Source organism: Salvelinus alpinus, chromosome 17 (assembly GCF_045679555.1).
Source record: "Salvelinus alpinus chromosome 17, SLU_Salpinus.1, whole genome shotgun sequence".
Lineage (NCBI taxonomy): Eukaryota > Metazoa > Chordata > Actinopteri > Salmoniformes > Salmonidae > Salvelinus > Salvelinus alpinus.
In genome coordinates, this window is record NC_092102.1 from 46,140,284 (window position 1) to 46,166,893 (window position 26,610).

General features: G+C 43.6%; 1 protein-coding gene across 3 annotated transcripts; it reads left to right on the forward strand.

Annotated features, from left to right (window-relative positions):
• The first annotated feature begins 280 nt into the window (after nucleotides 1-280).
• LOC139543040 (RBBP8 N-terminal-like protein) lies at nucleotides 281-19,669 on the forward strand. 3 transcript variants are annotated; one of them, XM_071349152.1, is made up of 14 exons: nucleotides 281-449; nucleotides 9,266-9,411; nucleotides 9,612-9,654; nucleotides 10,852-10,950; nucleotides 12,540-12,652; nucleotides 13,935-14,010; nucleotides 14,089-14,279; nucleotides 14,404-14,456; nucleotides 14,561-14,652; nucleotides 14,769-15,585; nucleotides 16,660-16,768; nucleotides 16,872-16,930; nucleotides 17,029-17,128; nucleotides 17,810-19,669. In XM_071349152.1, exons 2-14 carry the CDS (start codon nucleotides 9,345-9,347, stop codon nucleotides 17,878-17,880), a joined length of 1,890 nt encoding a protein of 629 aa, XP_071205253.1. In that variant the 5' UTR covers nucleotides 281-449; nucleotides 9,266-9,344; the 3' UTR covers nucleotides 17,881-19,669. The 3 variants fall into 3 exon arrangements, with proteins under 3 accessions (XP_071205253.1, XP_071205251.1, XP_071205252.1); XM_071349150.1 differs by lacking the exon at nucleotides 17,029-17,128; XM_071349151.1 differs by lacking the exon at nucleotides 17,029-17,128 and having other exon boundaries at nucleotides 282-449; nucleotides 10,855-10,950.
• Nucleotides 19,670-26,610: the final 6,941 nt, after the last annotated feature.

Below are 26,610 nucleotides of genomic sequence, written 5' to 3' on the forward strand. Positions count from 1 at the left end.
CTCTGCCTCTTTTTACGTCTGAAACGTAAGAGTGAAAAGTTGACATTGTTGTGTTTGAGTTACCCTATCGCTTCTGTCTGCTCTCTAATGGTTCAGAAATCTGGTTGGTCCGGTTTTAGCTGGATTTCTGCAGAACCGGAATATCAAGGGAGAACTGGCCTGGGCATCCGTGTTTGTGTTCTCTAGGACCGCTCAGACCTGTTTCCCCTGGGGTGTAGATGGGGGGGGGGGGGGGGGGGCTTTCCCTTGCATCTTTTTCCTCTCTCTCTCTCTCTCTCTCTCTTTCTCTCTCTCTCTCTCTCTCTCTCTGTTACTCTATCCATCTCTATCTCTGGCACTGACCAACCAGCTCTCTAGGGCTAAGGAGGAGAAGAGACAGACTGCAAGTGATTGACAGACAGAAGGACAGACAGACAGAGTGACTGGTCCTCGGTGGGGACCTGGAAAAGGTGAGTGTACCTGTTGACAATGTGTGGTGGGGAGCTGGGGCCCTGTAAAGTTGGGAAGGGTTGCTGGGTGGGCCGGTGCCAGGAGGCATGCTGGGCAGGAGAGTCTATTCATTAGCATACAGGAAAGGATTCTCTCCTTATGCGTCCTTCTCATTGAATCCTCATTAGAACAGGGAATACATAGACAATGGATGGAAATGAGGATTCATCTGTATAACAAAGAACAGGATGATATTCAATTGAATTATTTACAGTTATATATATTTATGGTTAATGTTATCTTCTTCCTAACAGCGTCTTGTATGATCATTGATTGAACCACATGTTGTTGTTTTTTAAATAACAAAACAGTATAGTGAAGTGTGCATTTGTTCACATTGAATTTGTTCAGATGATGGGATAATGGATTAACGGTGAGCTATTAGTTTGTGTGATGATTTTGGGGGCAGAGTAGATGACAGAACAGGAAAGGAACAGTTTAGGAACTGTAGCCGGTGCATTTTCTCAGAGCACAGATATTTAACATGTTGTGACAATAACCTACTGTTGGGTTCCTATGTCTATTTCCCAACACCGTGTTGTACAAGGATTGCAGGATTAAAGGGGCAATCTGGGATTTACTACATCCATTTTTTTTATGTGGATAAAACTTGGTAAAACTATCATGTTGATCTAACGCAGGGCAGTCCTTAACATCGATAGCTCTGTCGATAAATATAGGAGTAGTTCAACTTCTTCTCCCCATCCCCCAACTGTTTACCAAAAAAAATGGCGGGATGTCCAATCAGTTGTTTTTCGATTCCTGGATTTCCCTTCTTTTTTTTAACGTCAGGAACCATATAACTGAATCTATATGTCTATTTCTATAGGAGCCTTGTCACGTGCTGTCGTTGCATGCATGAGTATCTGTCTGTCATTCTGTCTCATTTCGGCAAAACGTTCCAATTCTGTGATGGATCAGGCTTCATTCACACAGTGTGCATAAGACTGTGGTTTTAAATGTGTGTCACAGATACTTCAGCCACCTCCCTGTGTCCTGTCATACGACAGCCTTCCCTTTTCTCAGTGTGTGGAGCTCTACGTCTCCTATTTTCTTGTTCAAACATAGTTATGCATGGCACAGCTACACAGCTAGACAGCTACACAGCTACACAGCTATACAGCTAGACAGCTAGACAGCTACACAGCTACACAGCTACACAGCTAGACAGCTAGACAGCTACACAGCTACACAGCTAGACAGCTAGACAGCTACACAGCTACACAGCTAGACAGCTACACAGCTACACAGCTACACAGCTACACAGCTACACAGCTAGACAGCTACACAGCTACACAGCTACACAGCTACACAGCTACACAGCTACACAGCTACACAGCTAGACAGCTAGACAGCTAGACAGCTACACAGCTACACAGCTACACAGCTAGACAGCTACACAGCTACACAGCTACACAGCTACACAGCTAGACAGCTACACAGCTACACAGCTAGACAGCTATACAGCTACACAGCTACACAGCTAGACAGCTACACAGCTACACAGCTAGACAGCTACACAGCTACACAGCTAGACAGCTACATAGCTAGACAGCTACACAGATACACAGCTACACAGCTACACAGCTACACAGCTACACAGCTAGACAGCTACACAGCTACACAGCTACACAGCTATACAGCTACACAGCTACACAGCTACACAGCTAGACAGCTAGACAGCTAGACAGCTAGACAGCTACACAGCTAGACAGCTACACAGCTACACAGCTACACAGCTACACAGCTACACAGCTAGACAGCTAGACAGCTAGACAGCTAGACAGCTACACAGCTACACAGCTACACAGCTACACAGCTACACAGCTATACAGCTACACAGCTATACAGCTAGACAGCTAGACAGCTATACAGCTAGACAGCTACACAGCTAGACAGCTACACAGCTATACAACTAGACAGCTATACAGCTACACAGCTACACAGCTAGACAGCTACACAGCTACACAGCTACACAGCTATACAGCTATACAGCTACACAGCTACACAGCTAGACAGCTACACAGCTACACAGCTACACAGCTATACAGCTAGACAGCTATACAGCTACACAGCTAGACAGCTATACAGCTACACAGCTACACAGCTACACAGCTAGACAGCTATATAGCTACACAGCTACACAGCTAGACAGCTATACAGCTAGACAGCAATATAGCTAGATAGCTACACAGCTACACAGCTAGACAGCTATACAGCTAGACAGCTATACAGCTACACAGCTAGACAGCTATACAGCTACACAGCTACACAGCTACACAGCTAGACAGCTATACAGCTAGACAGCAATATAGCTAGACAGCTAGACAGCTACACAGCTACACAGCTACACAGCTATACAGCTATACAGCTACACAGCTAGACAGCTACACAGCTATACAGCTATACAGCTACACAGCTAGACAGCTACACAGCTACACAGCTACACAGCTACACAGCTATACAGCTATACAACTACACAGCTAGACAGCTAGACAGCTACACAGCTAGACAGCTATACAGCTAGACAGCTATACAGCTAGACAGCTACACAGCTAGACAGCTACACAGCTACACAGCTACACAGCTAGACAGCTACACAGCTACACAGCTAGACAGCTACACAGCTACACAGCTACACAGCTATACAGCTAGACAGCTACACAGCTATACAGCTAGACAGCTATACAGCTAGACAGCTAGACAGCTAGACAGCTAGACAGCTACACAGCTACACAGCTACACAGCTACACAGCTACTCAGCTATACAGCTAGACAGCTATACAGCTAGACAGCTAGACAGCTAGACAGCTAGACAGCTACACAGCTACACAGCTAGACAGCTACACAGCTAGACAGCTACACAGCTACACAGCTACACAGCTAATACCCATTTCTGTTCTATAGGTGTACATACATTTAGGCCACTAGGACAGATACAATGATTTGGATATGAATAATTCAGGTCTATTGATCTGTAAATTCTTTTTTTTTAAAGAGGGGTAAATGATTGATTACTGATAACGGACCTTTACCTCGATCAATCTGTCAAAAGCCTAGTGTGTGTTATATCTCATATGTCTACAATGTAAATGTATGTAATACGTGTGTATGTTACAGTTTGAACCCGAGAGCCTGTTAAGCAACACTCTGTGAGCAGGGAAAGGCAGACCGTTGGACAGACAGGTCTTCTCTTGCTTTGCTGCAACATTTGGGACAGTTAAGACAACGTATCCCAACATGCTGCTTCTGAGAACTGCTCAGATCAAAAAATGCTTCACGGTGTTTAGAGTGCGTTGACACACCCTCTCACCTTCTATTGGGATTCACACAGACACAAGTAAGAATAATGAAACAGAGAAGAAGGCCTAAGTCAAAACAAACATTTGAATTTTATATTAATGTGTGTGACTTCAGAGTTGTTCCCGCGTTAATTTCTCAACAACAGATCACCAAGCCCTGTGCATGTACTTGGAATAGTCAACTGCATTGATCCTCACAGAACCTACAGTACTGCTCCTCTAGACATGTTATAGTCTACTGTACTGCTCCTCTAGACATGTTATAGTCTACTGTACTGCTCCTCTCCTCTAGACATGTTATAGTGTACTGTACTGCTCCACTAGACATGTTATAGTCTACTGTACTGCTCCTCTAGACATGTTATAGTCTACTGTACTGCTCCTCTAGACATGTTATAGTCTACTGTACTGCTCCTCTAGACATGTTATAGTCTACTGTACTGCTCCTCTAGACATGTTATAGTCTACTGTACTGCTCCTCTAGACATGTTATAGTCTACTGTACTGCTCCTCTAGACATGTTATAGTCTACTGTACTGCTCCTCTAGACATGTTATAGTCTACTGTACTGCTCCTCTGGACATGTTATAGTCTACTGTACTGCTCCTCTAGACATGTTATAGTCTACTGTACTGCTCCTCTAGACATGTTATAGTCTACTGTACAGCTCCTCTAGACATGTTATAGTCTACTGTACTGCTCCTCTCCTCTAGACATGTTATAGTCTACTGTACTGCTCCTCTAGACATGTTATAGTCTACTGTACTGCTCCTCTAGACATGTTATAGTCTACTGTACTGCTCCTCTGGACATGTTATAGTCTACTGTACTGCTCCTCTAGACATGTTATAGTCTACTGTACTGCTCCTCTAGACATGTTATAGTCTACTGTACTGCTCCTCTAGACATGTTATAGTCTACTGTACTGCTCCTCTAGACATGTTATAGTCTACTGTACTGCTCCTCTAGACATGTTATAGTCTACTGTACTGCTCCTCTAGACATGTTATAGTCTACTGTACTGCTCCTCTAGACATGTTATAGTCTACTGTACTGCTCCACTAGACATGTTATAGTCTACTGTACTGCTCCTCTAGACATGTTATAGTCTACTGTACTGCTCCTCTAGAAATGTTATAGTCTACTGTACTGCTCCACTAGACATGTTATAGTCTACTGTACTGCTCCACTAGACATGTTATAGTCTACTGTACTGCTCCACTAGACATGTTATAGTCTACTGTACTGCTCCACTAGACATGTTATAGTCTACTGTACTGCTCCTCTCCTCTAGACATGTTATAGTCTACTGTACTGCTCCTCTAGACATGTTATAGTCTACTGTACTGCTCCTCTAGACATGTTATAGTCTACTGTACTGCTCCTCTAGACATGTTATAGTCTACTGTACTGCTCCTCTAGACATGTTATAGTCTACTGTACTGCTCCTCTAGACATGTTATAGTCTACTGTACTGCTCCTCTAGACATGTTATAGTCTACTGTACTGCTCCTCTAGACATGTTATAGTCTACTGTACTGCTCCTCTCCTCTAGACATGTTATAGTCTACTGAACTGCTCTTCTCCTCTAGACATGTTATAGTCTACTGTACTGCTCCTCTCCTCTAGACATGTTATAGTCTACTGTACTGCTCCTCTAGACATGTTATAGTCTACTGTACTGCTCCTCTCCTCTAGACATGTTATAGTCTACTGTACTGCTCCTCTAGACATGTTATAGTCTACTGTACTGCTCCTCTCCTCTAGACATGTTATAGTCTACTGTACTGCTCCTCTCCTCTAGACATGTTATAGTCTACTGTACTGCTCCTCTAGACATGTTATAGTCTACTGTACTGCTCCTCTCCTCTAGACATGTTATAGTGTACTGTACTGCTCCTCTAGACATGTTATAGTCTACTGTACTGCTCCTCTAGACATGTTATAGTCTACTGTACTGCTCCTCTAGACATGTTATAGTCTACTGTACTGCTCCTCTAGACATGTTATAGTCTACTGTACTGCTCCTCTAGACATGTTATAGTCTACTGTACTGCTCCTCTAGACATGTTATAGTCTACTGTACTGCTCCTCTAGACATGTTATAGTCTACTGTACTGCTCCTCTAGACATGTTATAGTCTACTGTACTGCTCCTCTCCTCTAGACATGTTATAGTCTACAGTACTGCTCCTCTCCTCTAGACATGTTATAGTCTACTGTACTGCTCCTCTCCTCTAGACATGTTATAGTCTACTGTACTGCTCCTCTAGACATGTTATAGTCTACTGTACTGCTCCTCTCCTCTAGACATGTTATAGTCTACTGTACTGCTCCTCTCCTCTAGACATGTTATAGTCTACTGTACTGCTCCTCTAGACATGTTATAGTCTACTGTACTGCTCCTCTCCTCTAGACATGTTATAGTCTACTGTACTGCTCCTCTCCTCTAGACATGTTATAGTCTACTGTACTGCTCCTCTAAACATGTTATAGTCTACAGTACTGCTCCTCTAGACATGTTATAGTCTACTGTACTGCTCCTCTAGACATGTTATAGTCTACTGTACTGCTCCTCTAGACATGTTATAGTCTACTGTACTGCTCCTCTACACATGTTATAGTCTACTGTACTGCTCCTCTAGACATGTTATAGTCTACTGTACTGCTCCTCTAGACATGTTATAGTCTACTGTACTGCTCCTCCAGACATGTTATAGTCTACTGTACTGCTCCTCTAGACATGTTATAGTCTACTGTACTGCTCCTCTCCTCTAGACATGTTATAGTCTACTGTACTGCTCCTCTAGACATGTTATAGTCTACTGTACTGCTCCTCTAGACATGTTATAGTCTACTGTACTGCTCCTCTAGACATGTTATAGTCTACTGTACTGCTCCTCTAGACATGTTATAGTCTACTGTACTGCTCCTCTCCTCTAGACATGTTATAGTCTACTGTACTGCTCCACTAGACATGTTATAGTCTACTGTACTGCTCCTCTAGACATGTTATAGTCTACTGTACTGCTCCTCTCCTCTAGACATGTTATAGTCTACTGTACTGCTCCTCTCCTCTAGACATGTTATAGTCTACTGTACTGCTCCTCTCCTCTAGACATGTTATAGTCTACTGTACTGCTCCTCTAGACATGTTATAGTCTACTGTACTGCTCCTCTAGACATATTATAGTCTACTGTACTGCTCCTCTCCTCTAGACATGTTCTAGTCTACTGTACTGCTCCTCTAGACATGTTATAGTCTACTGTACTGCTCCTCTGGACATGTTATAGTCTACTGTACTGCTCCTCTAGACATGTTATAGTCTACTGTACTGCTCCTCTCCTCTAGACATGTTATAGTCTACTGTACTGCTCCTCTAGACATGTTATAGTCTACTGTACTGCTCCTCTAGACATGTTATAGTCTACTGTACTGCTCCTCTAGACATGTTATAGTCTACTGTACTGCTCCTCTAGACATGTTATAGTCTACTGTACTGCTCCTCTAGACATGTTATAGTCTACTGTACTGCTCCTCTAGACATGTTATAGTCTACTGTACTGCTCCTCTAGACATGTTATAGTCTACTGTACTGCTCCTCTAGACATGTTATAGTCTACTGTACTGCTCCTCTAGACATGTTATAGTCTACTGTACTGCTCCTCTAGACATGTTATAGTCTACTGTACTGCTCCTCTAGACATGTTATAGTCTACTGTACTGCTCCTCTAGACATGTTATAGTCTACTGTACTGCTCCTCTAGACATGTTATAGTCTACTGTACTGCTCCTCTAGACATGTTATAGTCTACTGTACTGCTCCACTAGACATGTTATAGTCTACTGTACTGCTCCTCTCCTCTAGACATGTTATAGTCTACTGTACTGCTCCTCTCCTCTAGACATGTTATAGTCTACTGTACTGCTCCTCTAGACATGTTATAGTCTACTGTACTGCTCCTCTAGACATGTTATAGTCTACTGTACTGCTCCTCTAGACATGTTATAGTCTACTGTACTGCTCCTCTAGACATGTTATAGTCTACTGTACTGCTCCTCTAGACATGTTATAGTCTACTGTACTGCTCCTCTAGACATGTTATAGTCTACTGTACTGCTCCTCTAGACATGTTATAGTCTACTGTACTGCTCCTCTAGACATGTTATAGTCTACTGTACTGCTCCTCTAGACATGTTATAGTCTACTGTACTGCTCCTCTAGACATGTTATAGTCTACTGTACTGCTCCTCTAGACATGTTATAGTCTACTGTACTGCTCCTCTACACATGTTATAGTCTACTGTACTGCTCCTCTAGACATGTTATAGTCTACTGTACTGCTCCTCTAGACATGTTATAGTCTACTGTACTGCTCCTCTAGACATGTTATAGTCTACTGTACTGCTCCTCTAGACATGTTATAGTCTACTGTACTGCTCCTCTAGACATGTTATAGTCTACTGTACTGCTCCACTAGACATGTTATAGTCTACTGTACTGCTCCTCTCCTCTAGACATGTTATAGTCTACTGTACTGCTCCTCTCCTCTAGACATGTTATAGTCTCCTGTACTGCTCCTCTAGACATGTTATAGTCTACTGTACTGCTCCTCTAGACATGTTATAGTCTACTGTACTGCTCCTCTAGACATGTTATAGTCTACTGTACTGCTCCTCTAGACATGTTATAGTCTACTGTACTGCTCCTCTAGACATGTTATAGTCTACTGTACTGCTCCTCTAGACATGTTATAGTCTACTGTACTGCTCCTCTAGACATGTTATAGTCTACTGTACTGCTCCTCTAGACATGTTATAGTCTACTGTACTGCTCCTCTAGACATGTTATAGTCTACTGTACTGCTCCTCTAGACATGTTATAGTCTACTGTACTGCTCCTCTAGACATGTTATAGTCTACTGTACTGCTCCTCTACACATGTTATAGTCTACTGTACTGCTCCTCTAGACATGTTATAGTCTACTGTACTGCTCCTCTAGACATGTTATAGTCTACTGTACTGCTCCTCTACACATGTTGTGTTTCATGGCCTTATTGTAAAGATATCACATGACAGGACTGCAGTGTCATCTTACAGCAAGTAACGGATGATTTCACAAACAATGTTCCCTGTTCTATGATTTATACGTAGACCTGTAGAACATAAGGCAAGTCTAGTAACAGGACTCAAGTGATACTCTCTCTCACGCACACACACACACACACACACACACACACACACACACACACACACACACACACACACACACACACACACACACACACACACACAGTACACTCAAATTGAGGCCTTTGGCGCAGACCTTAATAAACTTGTTAACATTTCCAATTTTTTATCATTTCCAAGTTTGTCATAAGTTTGCCTCCTATTTGTGGAAGTGGCCTTAAGGTCTGCTGCGCTCCGGCATGTGGAAACCTGAACCTATGCTTTGGATGGTTTTCTTCCCCAGTTGAGGACATTTCTGTAGTGGATGAGAGAGAGAGAGAGAGGGGTCCTGTTTAAAGGTCGGCTGTGACAGCAGTGTTTCCATGGCTCTGGATGGTTTCAACAATCTCCTCCACAAACTGAGGGAGTCCCATGACCGAGAGGTCCAAAGTGAGTGATCAACCCTTCTGCCGTGTCAGTGTTGCTGATGATCTGAGATATGAGCGTGGTACCACACAAGACAATACTATAGAATTAATATTCTAACATGATCTAACTATCTATCAATCCATCTACTATCTCTCTACTATACCTCTCTCTCTCCCTCTCTCCCTCCCTCTCTCCCTCTCTCTCTCCCTCTCTCTCTGTAGAATGGCAAGAGAAATTGCAGGAGCTAACCAATAAAAAGGGATGGTAAGTAAATGCTGAGTCCATTTCAAAGCACATTACTTAAGGGTGATATATTGATATGTGGAAGATGTAGTGATACCTGGTGGTGAAGGTCGGCAACAACACCCCTGTCACACTGATCCTCAACACGGGGGCCCTCTACTCCTTGTTCACACATGACTGCGTGGCCACGCACATCTCTAACTCAATCATCAAGTTTGCTGATGACAAAACAGTGGTAGGCCTGATTACCAACAATGACAAGACAGCCTACAGGGAGGTGGTGAGGGCCCTGGCAGAGTGGTGGCAGGAAAATAACCTCTCCCTCAATGTCAACAAAACAAAGGAGCTGATCGTGGACTACAGGAGACGGCAGAGAGAGCTCGCCCCCATCCACATCATCGCAGTGGAGAGGGTTAAAAACTTTAAGTTTCTCGGCGTGCACATCACTGAGGACCTAAAATGGTCCTTCCAGACCAACAGTGTGGTGAAGAAGGCGCAACATCGCCTCTTCAATCTCAGGAGACTGAATAAATTTGGCTTGGCCCTAAGACCCTTACAAACTTCTACAGATACAACATGGAGAACATTCTGTCGGGAGCCACCGCAGGGCTCTCCAGAGGGCAGTCAGCCCAACGCATCACCAGGGGCACACTGCCTGCCCTCCAGAACATCTACAGGAAGGCCACATCACATCATTAAGGACCTCAGCCACCCGAGTCATGGCCTGTTCCCCTTGCTACCATCTAGAAGGCGGGTACAGGTGCATCAAAGCTGGGACCGAAAGCTAATAAATAGCTTCTATCTCCAGACCATCAGACTGTAAAATAGTCACCACTAGCCGGCCTCCTCCAAGTACCCTGCCCTGAACCTTAGTCACTGTTACTAGCTGGCTATCACCCAGTACTCTGCACCTTAGAGACTGCTGCACTATGTACATAGTCAGTGAACACTAGTTACTTTAATAATGTTATAACAGCTCGTTCTGTTATTTCTTAATTCCTTTCTCTTTTTACTTTTTTGGGGGGGGATTATGTGTATATTGTGGTGTATTGCTACGTCTTGCTGCACCGTTGAAGCTAGAAACGACCGTTACACCTGTGATAACATCTGCAAAATCTGTGTGTGCGACCAATAAACTTTGATTTGATTCACCAAAGGGTGATATGTTGATGTGTGGGAGACGTATTGATACAGCACTTGTTGGTGTGTTGGTCTAAGTAGTGATACAAAGAGAATGGAGGAGCTGTTCAACAGGAACCAACAGCTGAGAGAACAGCAGAGGTTACTCACAGACAACATCAAACAGCTGGAAAACAGGTGGGTGGGTGGGTGTGTGTGTGTGTGTGTGTGTGTGTGTGTGTGTGTGTGTGTGTGTGTGTGTGTGTGTGTGTGTGTGTGTGTGTGTGTGTGTGTGTGTGTGTGTGTGTGTGTGTGTGTGTGTGTGTGTGTGTGTGTGTGTGTGTGTGTGTGTACTGTATGGGCATGTAGCAATGTGTCTGTCTGTGTTTGGGGTATTTTATGTAGCTCAGTTGGTAGAGCATGGCACTTGTAATGGCAAAACCGTGGGTTGGATTCCCAGGACCACCCATATGTAAAATGTATGCATGAATGACTGATAAAAGCACCTGCTAAATGGCATACACTGTATATTATAGTATTATATTCATTTTTTGTGCCACCAGTGTGTGTGTCCGTGTGTATGCTGTTTTAAAGTAACTGTCCCAGTGAAAATATCACTTTTAAAAGTGTATATTCTTTTAACCCATACCCAAGGAATATTCTTGACTCATCTTATACTTGTATTTGTGGCCAACGGATACATTTGAAAAAAAAAAAAATACTTTAAAAATCCCAACTTAAAACTTGTATCTCAAACAGACCGTTTCAGACATGCTTGCTATTTATTTGTATTTTTAACTCTTCATTGTTGGGAAAGGGAGAGTAAATATTCCACGGTAAACTCTACCCACGTGGTATTCGGTGCATGTGACAAATAACATTTGATTTGATTGGATATTTCCTCAAAGAGAGAATGATGTCATCCTGCCTCATTGGCTGAGCTGGCCAATCAGCGGTCTACTCGTATGAATATACTTAATGACCGGTATGCTCCCACACCATTCTGTTATCGTGGGTATAGTCACACCATTCTGTTATCGTGGGTATAGCCACACCATTCTGTTATCGTAGGTATGGCCACATCATTCTGTTATCGTAGGTATGGCCACACCATTCTGTTATCGTGGGTATAGCCACACCATTCTGTTATCGTAGGTATGGCCACATCATTCTGTTATCGTAGGTATGGCCACACCATTCTGTTATCGTGGGTATAGCCACACCATTCTGTTATCGTGGGTATAGCCACACCATTCTGTTATCGTGGGTATAGCCACACCATTCTGTTATCGTGGGTATAGCCACACCATTCTGTTATCGTGGGTATAGCCACACCATTCTGTTATCGTGGGTTTATCCACACCATTCTGTTATCGTGGGTTTATCCACACCATTCTGTTATCGTGGGTTTAGCCACACCATTCTGTTATCGTGGGTATAGCCACACCATTCTGTTATCGTGGGTATAGCCACACCATTTCTAACACGGAAAAGCTGCTTTTTAACATATTTAATTACCTTTTTTGCTTATAAGAAAAGTATTTCACTGGACAGTTACTTTAACACTCAAGTATTTCATTAGACAGTTACTTTAACACTCAAGTATTTCATTAGACAGTTACTTTAACACTCAAGTATTTCATTAGACAGTTACTTTAACACTCAAGTATTTCATTAGACAGTTACTTTAACACTCAAGTATTTCACTAGACAGTTACTTTAACACCAGTCTGCCTCTAGCTCCATGTTTGTCACTGTTTGACCCCCCGCCGACCTCTGTGCTTTAGGTTGAGGGCGGGGCTGTGTGACAGGTGTACTGTGACTCAGGATGTGGCCAAGCGCCGGCAGCAGGAGTATGAGACCTCTCAGATCCAGAGCCTACAGCACATCTCCATCCTGGGTAGCTGACAGCTAACACATCACATCAACCCCATTTAGAGTGGCAATTATACTGTGACATTCGAGGAATCTCTGGGGTTTTTTTTTTTTTTTTTTAAGGAACCTCCCATGTCACCCAAAATGTTTATGAGCTTCAAAATAGTAAAGGTGCCATTTAACGGTACATTTATTTATTCATTTATTTATTCATTTAAAAAAAAAAAAAAAATTAAATGACCTTTCAATTTGGCATGATCAAAAACCACTCATGATGTCAACCAAATCACTTCAAAAAAGGAGACTACCTGCACATGTTCATCCACTCCAAAATAACTCCAGTATCCAAGCAAAGCACTGTGGACTAACACCACTTGATGAACGGAAAGAGACAAACGTTACACAATTCCCCAACGTGTAATGACAGTTGGCAATTATCATTGGGTCTACATTCTTGTAGCCTGAATTAATTGATGAGTCTTTCTGACGAAATAACCTTTTTTTTTTGTAGAAAGAAAAGTTGGTAGACCTGAAAAGAGACTGTCAGGTGTTAGGCTGATGATAAGTGCTGCCATATGTGGAAAAACAATTGTTTAAACCATGACACAGATGTGGGGATTTTCGTTTAATTCGGAAATAAGCTTTTATTTTCATCTTTACCACTGTACAAATTGCATTTTAAACAAATAGGAGAGTGGGTGACAGGTAGCCTGGTGGTTAGGACGTTGGGCTGGTAACTGGTTCAAATACCTGAGCAGACAAGGTGAAAAGTCTGTCCTTGAGCAAGGCACTTTAACCCTCGTTCTCTCCAACAATGCCGTACTACTATGGCTGACCCTGTAAAAACTGCAACTATCCGGTGTGTGACAATAACACAACTTGTTTTGTTGTTGCACTAATTAGAGAACACCCCCCCCCCCCCCCCCCCCCGACACTGCATTTAGGAGGACTCATGTTCCATTTGCCCCCTGTCATTTGCACTCTGAGCTTCCCTTCTCCACATGTTTCTCTAGCATTGTGTAAAGATCCAACTAGGCCCCCTGTTTTGTAGCTACAGTGCAGTATTTTAACATTAGCCATGGCCTGGGGACTAGTTTCAGTATTTTAACATTAGCCATGGCCTGGGGACTAGTTTCAGTATTTTAACATTAGCCATGGCCTGGGGACTAGTTTCAGTATTTTAACATTAGCCATGGCCTGGGGACTAGTTTCAGTATTTTAACATTAGCCATGGCCTGGGGACTAGTTTCAGTATTTTAACATTAGCCATGGCCTGGGGACTAGTTTCAGTATTTTGTATTTTGTAGCTGGAGAGATGAACACGATGAAAAAGGAGAACCAAAGGCTGCGAGAAGAGGGCAGGCATCTGAAAGCGGTACTAGAGTAAGTTCTGTATGTTTCACACGTGAGTCTGTGTTTCTGTCTTGAGTGTTCGGGAGCGTAACATGCTTGTCGTTTCAGAGGTCAGAGTGGACATTCCTCCTCCCAAGATGCAACTCCAGAGGTCAGACAGTCGGCTGACCTTTCACCTTCTGCTACGCCACACCGCCTCACAGCCATCAGGTCTATTAACCAGCCACCAGAGGGCGCCACTGCAGGGCTGTCCATAGTGAAGACTGAGACAGACCACAGTCTCTCTTTTAGAGTTGACGGTGAGAGTAAAGGAAACACTTTCGTTATGAACCTAAAGGATTTACAGTCATTTAATGATGACTCATCATCATCACCAGTATAATCATCAGGATGTATGTTCTTCTTGTCTTTTCGACAAAACAGAGACACTACCTGAACGCAGAGATGTGAGGGGATTGAATGGGAAACAATCCTATGTAAGCATATTTTGTTTGTCTACAACAAATCGTTAACTAAAAATATCTAGGAATATATGTCCTTGTCCTCTTTCAGCCACCCTCTCTCTTTTTATCTCACAAAGGAATCCCATAAGCCCCTATCCATGTCCACTCCCATCCCACAAGCATTGAGGCCAGAGCACATTACAGCCAGAGGCAACACTGGGCAGAAGAGGTAAGCAAGTGAGGCAATAACAGCAAATAGAGAAAAGAGAAAAACATTAGCATTCAAAATGTTCCTCTCTTTCTCCTCTTCCCCCTCTTTCTCCTCTTCCAACATCCCTCTCTTAGAGACCATAGCGTGGAGATGGTTGGTCAGCAGCGCTCCCCTGTCGCTCCCACCATTCCACACCCCCTACTTGTCCAGAAAGACAGGCCTCTCCCCTCTTCATCCTCCTTCTCATCCTCCTTCTCCACCTCTTCCTCTCTACCTGGAGATGAGAAGCACAGTCGTCACCTGGTTCATGCTCCGGTCCCTTACTGGCCGCGCCCCATCAAAAGTGCCCGTCTCTCCCTCCCCTGGCCCCTGCCGGAGCACTCCGACTGGGTCACCGTGGCCACCTCTGTGGACGACGGCTTGGTGTCCCAATCCAAACATAACCCTAACCTACCACGCTTCCCCAATCTACAGACCTACGTCCAGCAGAACAGCAGCCTTGGGAAGGCCTGGCTCAAGCCCAGCCACCCTCCCCAGGCCAGCCTGACCAGGAGTCTGTCCACTGAGCACGGGGAGAGACCAACAGCATGGGTACAGGAGCGTGACAGGCGGGTGGCGCCACACTCGTGGAGGGAGGCGGTGGTGCAGACAGAGATGGTGTTTGGGGAGAATCTGAAAGAGGCTGACTCTCCTCTGGACCTGTCTGATCCTGGGAGATCCAAAAGCATTAAGTCACCACAAGACAGCAAGGCCAGCCCCACGCTACAGGACATGTACATAGAAGGGGAGACATCTAACAGGACCACCAGGACAGACTCCTCGCCACAGAGCCAGGCCTGTCCCCCCTCTTCCTCATCCTCCTCTTCCTCCACACCTGCTCTTCCTTCATCCTCCTCTTCTACACGTCCCACCAGCCAACAGAGGCAAAGCCCCAACAACCACAACCTTAAGGTGCTCTACTTGATCCGACATACACTACCGTTCAAAAGTTTGGGGTCATTTAGAAATGTCCTTGTTTTTGAAAGAAAAGCACACATTTTTGTCCATTGAAATAACATAAAACACATGATTTTCATACAGAGGCCCATTATCAGCAACCATCATTCTTGTGTTCCAATGGCACGTTAAGAGATGAGCAGCTGAAAACTGCGGTTCTGATTGAAGAAAACTGCGGTTCTGATTAAAGAATCAATAAAGAAAGTTCTTTGTTTCTGGCCATTTTGAGCCTGTAATCGAACCCACAAATGCTGATGCTCCTGATACTCAACTAGTCTAAAGAAGGCCAGTTTTATTGCTTCTTTAATCAGGGCAACAGTTTTCAGCTGTACAAACATAATTGCAAAAGGGTTTTCTAATGATCAATTAGCCTTTTAAAATTATAAACTTGGATTAGCTAACACAACGTGCCATTGGAACACAGGAGTGATGGTTGCTGATAATGAGCCTCTGTACACCTATGTAGATATTCCATTAAAAATCAGCCATTTCCAGCTACAATAGTCATTTACAACATTAACAATGTCTACACTGTATTTCTGATCACTTTTATGTTTTTTAATGGACAAAAAAAATGTTTTTCTTTCAAAAACAAGAACATTTCTAAGTGACCCCAAACTTTTGAACAGTAGTTTATATCAAATAGCATGTGAAATACACATACCACTCACTGTCATCTGTCATCGGCCGCTCTGTTACCGTAGGATAAGGAGCATCAGATCACGAAACTCCATGACTCTGTACATACCACACACCATCACACACACACACACACACACACACACACACACACACACACACACACACACACACACACACACACACACACACACACACACACACACACACACACCATCACACACACACACACACACACACACACACACACACACACACACACACACACACACACACACACACACACACCATCACACACACACACACACACACACACACACACACACACACACACACACACACACACACACACGTGATTTAGTCATGTGATATGTCTAACCCCATCCACAGGAGGAAGAGCAGCCAGAGAAGGAGGAAGCTGAGGGGAAAGTAGATCAAAAGACAGGAAAGGACTCTGAGGACAGGAAAGTCCCTGTTCTGACCATCTCATTGCGCCCAGGTACAGGACAGCTCGACAAGGCTACGTGTTCTTGTACAAGGGCATGTACAGCTGTGTCCATACCTGTGTTAGTATGTTCATTGATGTTTCTCTGTAATTACAGTGGTGCTCCTTGAGGCTCTGAATTCTGGATTGCAGAAGCAACTTTTCTCCAACGGCAAGGCAAGCATCTACTCTTCCTATATGTGCACGGCGTATAAAATGTAACTGATCTGAGGTCATTTTACAGTTAGTGTCATGTCATTGTTTGACATTTACAGTCAGGGAGCAGATCAGACCACCAGGAAGTGGAAGGCAGTCTGTCTGAGTCAGAGAGCAGCCAGAGATCCAAGAGGACTGGGCTGGACACAGACACAGAGGGTAAGGATGGATAGAGGGAGGGAGGGACAGGAGACATAGAGAGAGAGAGAGAGAGAGAGAGAGAGAGAGAGAGAGAGAGAGAGAGAGAGAGAGAGAGAGAGAGAGAGAGAGAGAGAGAGAGAGAGAGAGAGAGAGAGAGAGAGAGAGAGAGAGAGAGAGAGAGAGAGAGAGAGAGAGAGAGAGAGAGAGAGAGACAGTGAGGGAGAGAGAGAGGGAGAGAGAGAAATATGGAGAGAGAGAGAGAGAGAGAGAGAGAGAGAGAGAGAGAGAGAGAGAGAGAGAGAGAGAGAGAGAGAGAGAGAGAGAGAGAGAGAGAGAGAGAGAGAGAGAGAGAGAGAGAGAGAAATATGGAGAGAGAGAGAGAATGAGACAGAGCTGCAATTCCTGACAAAATGTCAAAAATATAAAGCAATTAGAGTTTCATTTCGACAAATTTTAAAACCATCATTAAAGGTTTTCAAGACCTCTGATGAGAAAAGGCTACCCGTCTTGTTGGGGCACGGGCAGAGAGCTGTGAGTTGGCATAAGTGTCAATAGATTGTGTCACTTTCACAGGAAATGTCCCTCACTTCAGAAAAGAGAGAGAGAGCGAGAGAGAGGATGAGGGTACAAAAACAAGAAAACCCATTAACAGCTAAACCCCTTTTTTGTTGTTGTGCCTCTTGCCTCATCCATGTTAAGTTCGATGTAAGAAAGAGGAACAAGGCATTGTGGTCCCCAGAAGGACCTCTCTCAGCTGTGTTCCACCCTGACTGCAACGGAGATGACGCCCTCACGGGGACTGGAACAGAGGGGCAGCCAGTGCCAAACACTTGGACAGAACGACATCCATCTGACTGTTGTCCTCATGGTTCTAGCTAGTGGGCTTGATTCATTTCAATGGAATAACCTTGATAGTGACTAACTAGATAATAGCATTGTGATAAATATTGAATCTTCCTCCAACTGATAAAGAATGTCTTTCACACTGACTTCCTGCTGCTGTTGGTCACACAGGGGAGTAATACTGCTGCTGTTGGTCACACAGGGGAGTAATACTGCTGCTGTTGGTCACACAGGGGAGTAATACTGCTGCTGTTGGCCACACAGGGGAGTAATACTGCTGCTGTTGGTCACACAGGGGAGTAATACTGCTGCTGTTGGCCACACAGGGGAGTAATACTGCTGCTGTTGGTCACACAGGGGAGTAATACTGCTGCTGTTGGTCACACAGGGGAGTAATACTGCTGCTGTTGGCCACACAGGGGAGTAATACTGCTGCTGTTGGCCACACAGGGGAGTAATACTGCTGCTGTTGGCCACACAGGGGAGTAATACTGCTGCTGTTGGTCACACGGGGGAGTAATACTGCTGCTGTTGGCCACACAGGGGAGTAATACTGCTGCTGTTGGCCACACAGGGGAGTAATACTGCTGCTGTTGGCCACACAGGGGAGTAATACTGCTGCTGTTGGTCACACAGGGGAGTAATACTGCTGCTGTTGGCCACACAGGGGAGTAATACTGCTGCTGTTGGCCACACAGGGGAGTAATACTGCTGCTGTTGGTCACACAGGGGAGTAATACTGCTGCTGTTGGCCACACAGGGGAGTAATACTGCTGCTGTTGGTCACACAGGGGAGTAATACTGCTGCTGTTCCTACTTTATTTCTCTCTCTGACATTTTGTCAGGAATTGCAGCTCTGTCTCATTCTCTCTCTCTCTCTCCCCCCTCTCTCTCTCTCTCCCCTCTCTCTCTCTCTCTCTCTCTCTCTCTCTCTCTCTCTCTCTCTCTCTCTCTCTCTCTCTCTCTCTCTCTCTCTCTCTCTGTCTGTCTGTCTCTCTCTCTCTCTGTCTCTGTCTCTGTCTCTGTCTCTGTCTCTCTCTCTCTCTCTCTCTGTCTGTCTGTCTGTCTGTCTGTCTGTCTGTCTCTCTCTCTGTCTGTCTGTCTGTCTGTCTGTCTGTCTGTCTGTCTGTCTGTCTGTCTGTCTGTCTGTCTGTCTGTCTGTCTGTCTGTCTGTCTGTCTCTCTCTCTCTCTCTCTCTCTCTCCCTCTCCCTCTCCCTCTCCCTCCCTCTCTCCCTCCCTCTCTCTCTCTCTCTCTCTCTCTCTGTCTCTCCCGCACTCTCTCTCAATTCAATTCAATTCAAGGGGCTTTATTGGCATGGGAAACATATGTTAACATTGCCAAAGCAAGTGAGGTAGAAAATATACAAACGTTCTCTCTCTCTCTCTCTCTCTCTCTCTCTCCCTCTCTCTTTATCTCTCTCTCTCAGTCTCTTTAACCCCCATCTAGACTTCTTTCTCACAGGCTCATCTAACATACTCATAAATGTCTCTTCCATCTGGCTATTTTTGTTACAACCCCCCCCCCCCCCCCCCCACTCACCCAAATGAGCCCGCCCAAAAAACAAATATAACCCAAAAAAATGTTCTTCTTCTTCTTTTTGGTTTTCAGAAAACATATGTTGCAAGTCTTAACTTTCCACTTGCAGCTGCTGCACATTGTGTGTTAATGTGGTGGTGTAATGTAAGGGGTTAGAGGAAGGGGGGAGGAGGGGGGAGGATGGGGGGAGGAGGGGGGGTGGAGGGGGGGTGGAGGGGGGAGGAGGGGTGAAAAGGGGAACAACACTGATAGCTTTGAGGCCATTATTAACTCTCTCATTGATCTCTGCTGTTTCACTAATGTTATCCAAGTCGATTGTATTCATGGTCAGTGGACAACGTGTTAGTGCAGCGGAGTGTTTCAGACTGCTATTCTCTACCGTGTTTCACTCTGTGTAAAAATCTGATGTATTCAATTTATGACTTTGAAAATATTTTATGCTTATGCGAAGGTGTGGTTAACTTTTCTTTTTATAATGAAGGTTAAGAAACTTCAACCGTTTAAACACTTGTGTGTTAAACACTTATGAAATAAATATTGAAAAACAGACTATTATTGTTGCATTGACAGTTTGTTCTCATGCAGTTTGAACTTACAGTATATGCTACCAATGTGAGGATAAATAAGACATGATTATTTTAATGATAAAAACTGCCTGGAAACATATCTTTGGTTTAGGATGCTATGCAAGGTGACCATGTTGTCGTGTGGAAACACCTCCGATTATGCTGTGATCACCCAGTCACAGGAAGTCAAAACCATAGTGAACGCACAGATGGAACTCTGTGAGAATTATTACTATTCCATCATCTATCACTGAAGTTCTTTTGAAATCAATACACTGCCTTCGAAAAGTAATCAGACCCCTTGACCTTTTCCACATTTTATTACGTTACAGCTTTATTCTAAAATTGATTGAATCGTTTTGTTCCCTGATTACACACAATACCCCATAATGACATCACAATACCCCATAATGACATCACAATACCCTATAATGACATCACAATAACCCATAATGACATCACAATACCTCATAATGACATCACAATACCCCATAATGACATCACAGTACACCATAATGACAAAGCAAAAACAGATTATTAGACATTTTTGCTCACTTAAAAAAAAGGAAAAAAAAGAAACGGTAATATCACATTTACATAAGTATTCAGAGCCTTGACTCAATACTTTGTTGAAGCACCTTTGGCAGCGATTACAGCCTCAAGTCTTCTTGGGTGTGACGCTACAAGCTTGGCACGCCTGTATTTGGGGAGTTTCTCCCATTCTTCTCTGCAGATCCTCTCAAGCTCTGTCAGGTTGGACGGGGAGTGTTGCTGCACAGCTATTTTCACGTCTCTCCAGAGATGTTCGATCCGGTTCAAGTCCGGGCTCTGGCTGGGCCACTCAAGGACATTCAGAGACTTGTCCCGAAGCCACTCCTGCATTGTCTTGGCTGTTCCCCCTGCTATCATCCAGAAGGCGAGGTCAGTACAGGTGCATCAAAGCTGGGACAGAGAGACTGAAAATCAGCTTCTATCTCAAGGCCATCAGACTGTTAAATAGCCATCACTAACATTGAGTGGCTGCTGCCAACATACTGACTCAAATCTCTAGCCACTTGAATAATTAAAAGTTGAATGTAATAAATGTATCACTAGTCACTTTAAACAATGTCACTTTATATAATGTTTACACACCCTACATTACTCATCTCATATGTATATACTGTACTCTATACCATCTACTGCATCTTGCCTATGCCGTTCGGCCATCGCTCATCCATATATTTACATGTACATATTCTTATTCATTCCTTTACACTTGTGTGTATAAGGTAGTTGTTGTGAAATTGTTAGATTACTTGCTAGATATTACTGCACGGTGGGAACTAGAAGCACGAGCATTTCGCTACACTCGCATTAACATCTGCTAACCATGTGTATGTGACCAACAAAATTTGATTTGGTTTGATTTGTGTGCTTAGGTTCGTTGTCCTGTTGGAAGGTGAACCTTCGCCTCTGTCGGAGGTCCTGAGCGCTCTGGAGCAGGTTTTCATCAAGGATCTCTCTGTACTTTGTTCCATTCATCTTTTCCTCGATCCTGACTAGTCTACCAGTCTCCCTGCCAGCTGAACAACATCCCCACAGCATAATACTGCCACCATGCATCACCGTAGGGATGGTGCCAGGTTTCCTCCAGACGTGACGCTTGGCATACAGGCCAAAGAGTTAAATATTTGTTTCATCAGACTAGAGAATCTTGTTTCTCATGGCCTGAGAGTCTTTAGGTGCCTTTTGGCAAACTCCAAGAGGGCTGTCATGTGCCTTTTACTGAGGAGTGGCTTCCGTCTGGCCACTCTACCATAAAGGCCTGATTGGTGGAGTGCTGCAGAGATGGTTGTCCTTCTGGAAGGTTCTCCCATCTCCACAGAGGAACTCTGGAGTTCTATCAGAGTGACCATCCGGTTCTTGGTCACTTCCCTGACCAAGACCCTTCTCCCCCAATTGCTCAGTTTGGCCGGGCGGCCAGCTCTACAAAGAGTCTTGGTGGTTCCAAACTTCTTCCATTTAAGAATGGTGGAGGCCTCTGTGTTCTTGGGGATCTTCAATGCTGCAGACATTCTTTGGTACCCTTCCCCAGATCTGTGCCTCGACACAATCCTGTCTCGGAGCTCTACGGACAATTCCTTCAACCTCATAGCTTGGTTTTTGCTCTGACATCCACTGTTAACTGTGAGACCTTATATAGACAGGTGTGGGCCTTTCCAAATCATGTTCAATCAATTGAATTTACCACAGGTGGACTCCAATCAAGTTGTAGAAACATCTCAAGGACGATCAATGGAAACAGGACGCACCTGAGCTCAATTTCGAGTCTCATAGCAAAGCGTCTGAAAACTTTTGTAAATAAGGTATTTCTGTGTTTAGTTTTTTTTATACATTTGCAAAAATGTCTTTAAACCTGTTTTCGCTTTGTCATTATGGGGTATTGTGTGTAGATTGCTGAGGATTAAAAAAAAAAAGTGTAATCCATTTTAGAATAAGTCTGTAACAAAACACAATGTTGAAAAAGTCAAGGGGTCTGAATACTTTCCGAAGGCACTGTATATATGTTAATAATTTTATATGATGGGAATATTTCAGATTTTCAAACATTTTGGACTAGATTCACAGTAACACACATGAAGTACCATAGACAGTACTATACATACAGTACCAATCAAAGTTTTGGACACACCTACTCATTCAAGGGTTTTTCTTTATTTTTTACTATTTTCTTCGTTAGTGCAGACATCAAAACTATGAAATAACACATATGGAATTATGTAGTATCCAAAAAAGTGTTAAACAAATCGAAATATATTTTAGATTCTTCAAAGTAGCAACCCGTTGCCTTGATGACACCTTTGCACACTCTTGGCATTCTCTCAACCAGCTTCAACTGGAATGCTTTTCCTACAGTCTTGAAGGAGTTTCCACATATGCTGAGCACTTGTTGGTTGCTTTCCTTCACTCTGCGTTCCAACTCATCCCAAACCATCTCAATTGGGTTGAGGTCAGGTGATTGTGGAGGCCAGGTCATCTGATGCAGCACTCCATCATTCTCCTTCTTGGTCATATAGCCACTACACAGCCTGGAGGTGTGTGTTGGGTCATTGTCCTGTTGAAAAACAAATGATACTCCCACTAAGCACAAACCAGATGGGATGGCATATCGCTGCAGAATGCTGTGGTAGCCATGCTGGTTAAGTGTGACTTGAGATCTGAATAAGTCACCAGCAAAGCATCCCCACACCATCACACCTCCTCCTCCATGCTTCACGGTAAGAACCACACATGCAGAGATCATCCGTTCACCTACTTTGCGTCTCACATAGACACGGCGGTTAGAATCAAAAATCTCACATTTGGACTCATCAGACCTAAGGATAGATTTCCACCCCTATCTTCTGTACACCACCCATATCTTGTCACAACACAACTGATTGGCTCAAATGCATTAAGAAGGAAAGAAATTCCACAAATTAACTTTTAACAAGGCACACCTGTTAATTGAAATACATTCCAGGTGACTTCCTCGTGAAGCTGGTTGAGAGAATGTGTGCAAAACTGTCATCAAGGCAAAGGCTACTTTGAAGAATCCAAAATATAAAATATATTTTGATTTGTTTAACACTTTTTTTGGTTACTACATGATTCCATATGTGTTATTTCATAGTTTTGATGTCTTCACTGTTATTCCACAATGTAGAAAATAGTAAAAATAAAGAAAAACCTTTGAATGAGTAGGTGTGTCCAAACTTTTGACTGCTACTGTAGAATTATAGATATACAACGGAAGGGCTTTCTATACCCCATAAACAAGGAGATCAGAGATCCTAGACATCCAAGATTACCCCTGGTGTTTCTCAACCAGCCCACGTTCCCTCCTCTGTGATCCCAAAGTTCACCTTTGGCGTTACTTGATTTGTATACAGGCAGCCACACACATAATTGCATGAGTAATTATTAAAGGTATATCTGTATCACACAGGTGAAGTTCCTCGTTCTCCAGTCTAGTTTACATATGGAGGGCCCACGCTGGCTAGCAGCTTCTGTATTGGAAGAAAAGAGTCATTGTGTTACTGTCACGTGGACAATACTGACCCGTTTTAAATCTCTCTGTTACCATCCTCATCCTAGCAGGAATGTCTGTAAGTAGATGTGTTATACTGAGACTATAAAGATTCAAGAAGAGGGAGATGAAGAAGATCAACGAGAGAAAGCTATAGGAGAGAGAAAGAGAGAGAGTGTTTTTCGCATTGTTTGTAACTTATTTTGTACATAATGTTGCTGCTACCGTCTCTTATGACCGAAAAGAGCTTCTGGACATCAGAACAGCGATTACTTACGTCGAACTGGGCGAAGATTTTGTCCTTAAGAATTCCGAAGCGAAGGATATATTGTCTGTCCGATACCAGGCCCAAATCCCCATCATTTGCGTGAAGAAAAGACGGAAATACAGGGGGTGGAGATCGGGGTGCCTTGTGAGAATTCGTCGGCGAGTGGGTAACCCGCCTCTACCATCCGTACTATTGGCCAACGTGCAATCACTAGAGAATAGACTGGATGATCTCCGTCCGATACTATCCTACCAACTGGAGATTAAGAACTATAATATTTTATATTTCACCAAGTCGTGGCTGAACGAGATCAGAGACCTGGCAGTGAGCAAGACAAAGGAGCTGATTGTGGACTACAGGAAAAGGAGGGACGAACACACCCACATTCACATAGACAGGGCTGTAGTGGAACGGGTCGAGAGTTTCAAGTTCCTTGGTATCCACATGACCTACACACTATCATGGTCCAAACACACCAAGACAGTGGTGAAGAGGGCTGTCTTGGCCCTAAAATGATTTGGCATGGGTCCCCAGATCCTCAAAAAGTTAAACAGCTGCACCATAGAGAGCATCCTGACCGGTTGCATCACCGCCTGGTATGGCAACTGCTTGGCATCCGACAGTAAGGCACTACAGAGGGTTGTGTGTACAGCCCAGTACATCACTGGGGACAAGCTTCCTGCCATCCAGGACCTATTTACTAGGCGGTGTCAGAGGAAGGCCCAAATTGTCAAAGACTCCACTTTCCCAAGTCATAGACTGTTCTCTCTGCTACCGCACAGCAAGCGGTACCGGAGCGCCAAGTCTGGGTTCAAAGACTCCTTAACAGCTTCTACCCCCAGGCCATAAGACTGCTGAACAATTAATCAAATGGCCACCTGAACGATTAATCTAATGCCCCACCCCCCCTCTTGTTTTTACTCTGCTGCTACTCGTTGTTATCTATGCATTGTCACTTTACCCCTACCTATATGTACAAATTACTTCGACTAACCTGTACCCCCGCACATTGATTGGGTACCGGTACCCCCTGTATATAGCCTTGTTATTGTTATTTTGTTGTGTTACTTTTATTCGATTTTTTACCTTAGTTTATTTAGTAAATATTTTCTTAACTCTATTTCTTGAACTGCATTGTTGTTTAAGGGCTTGTAAGTAAGCATTTCACAGTAAGGTCTGCACCTGTTGTATTCGGCGCATGTGACAAATAACATTTGATTTGATTTGATTGAAAGATAGATGAGATTAAAAGTGAAGCGAGAACAGTTAGTAGTGTAGATCTTTGTCAGGTTAGAAAGGGATATCGTTTAAACATTGACAAGACTTACTCAAGCAGAAAAACCTGTCCAGACCCCTAGCAATCCCAACATTTGGTTAAGGTTTAGTTGTATTTTGTATACGTCAGCTAAAAGCTGTATAAAGCTGTTTTATTGTATAAAGTATAAAGAACAACAAATCTGTACATTAAAGGGAGTGGAAGGGATGGTGGGTGATCAGAGAGTTGAAGCAGATCTGATAGCATTGAGATTGCAGGAAGTGTTGATGGAGATGATCAGATGAGTATGGGCATTCACTCATACATTTCTGAGGCCAGAGCCTTGCCCCATCTAAGACCCTCCTTTTCCCTCTCTTTTTCAAGCTGTGGCTCAGAGGACATTGGTCTTTAATCCTGACATTTGATTAAGGATTAGTTCAAGAGCCGGATGATTTTTTGTTGTTGAATGTCCTGACCTAGCCCGATACGCCCACACCACCCTGCTCCATCCATGGCCTCGGTGACTGTGGGATGTTGTCTGTGAGACTCGTTGAGCATGCTGTTAGGGCTAAAGGCTAATAAAACGCTGTCCACATGTCATTCGGGATCTCATTTCAGCATATATATCCCATTTTTTTATTTAGAAAGATTAAGGTTATTGAGAATTGATACAGCAGTTATGTGCAATTTCTTACAGCAGGTAACAAAACAAGCTGTAGAAATGTAGAGTCACTTTAATAATCAAGACAACTTTTCCAATTCAAAGCACAAAAATAGTTTCATAGACAGAGATAAGCTATAGGCTACAGTATATTTTAAATTGAATTTATTTTCAAGAAAGATAGCGTGTATTTTTTGTTTCTTATGTGTATTTTTAACGGTCCATATTCAGACCATCTCGAGACTTACTTACTCCGCTACTTTCCGGAAGAGTACAAAAAAAACAAAAAACATCTGCCCTCAAAGATATCCGTGTCTT

Excerpts from the sequence above, each read along its gene's own strand:
- LOC139543040 (XM_071349150.1), top strand. The coding sequence starts at position 9,345 with ATGGCTCTGGATGGTTTCAACAATCTCCTCCACAAACTGAGGGAGTCC. Across the intron at positions 10,951-12,539 it reads ATCAAACAGCTGGAAAACAG|GTTGAGGGCGGGGCTGTGTG; the intron begins GTGGGTGGGTGG and ends TCTGTGCTTTAG. Across the intron at positions 14,011-14,088 it reads CATCTGAAAGCGGTACTAGA|AGGTCAGAGTGGACATTCCT; the intron begins GTAAGTTCTGTA and ends TTGTCGTTTCAG.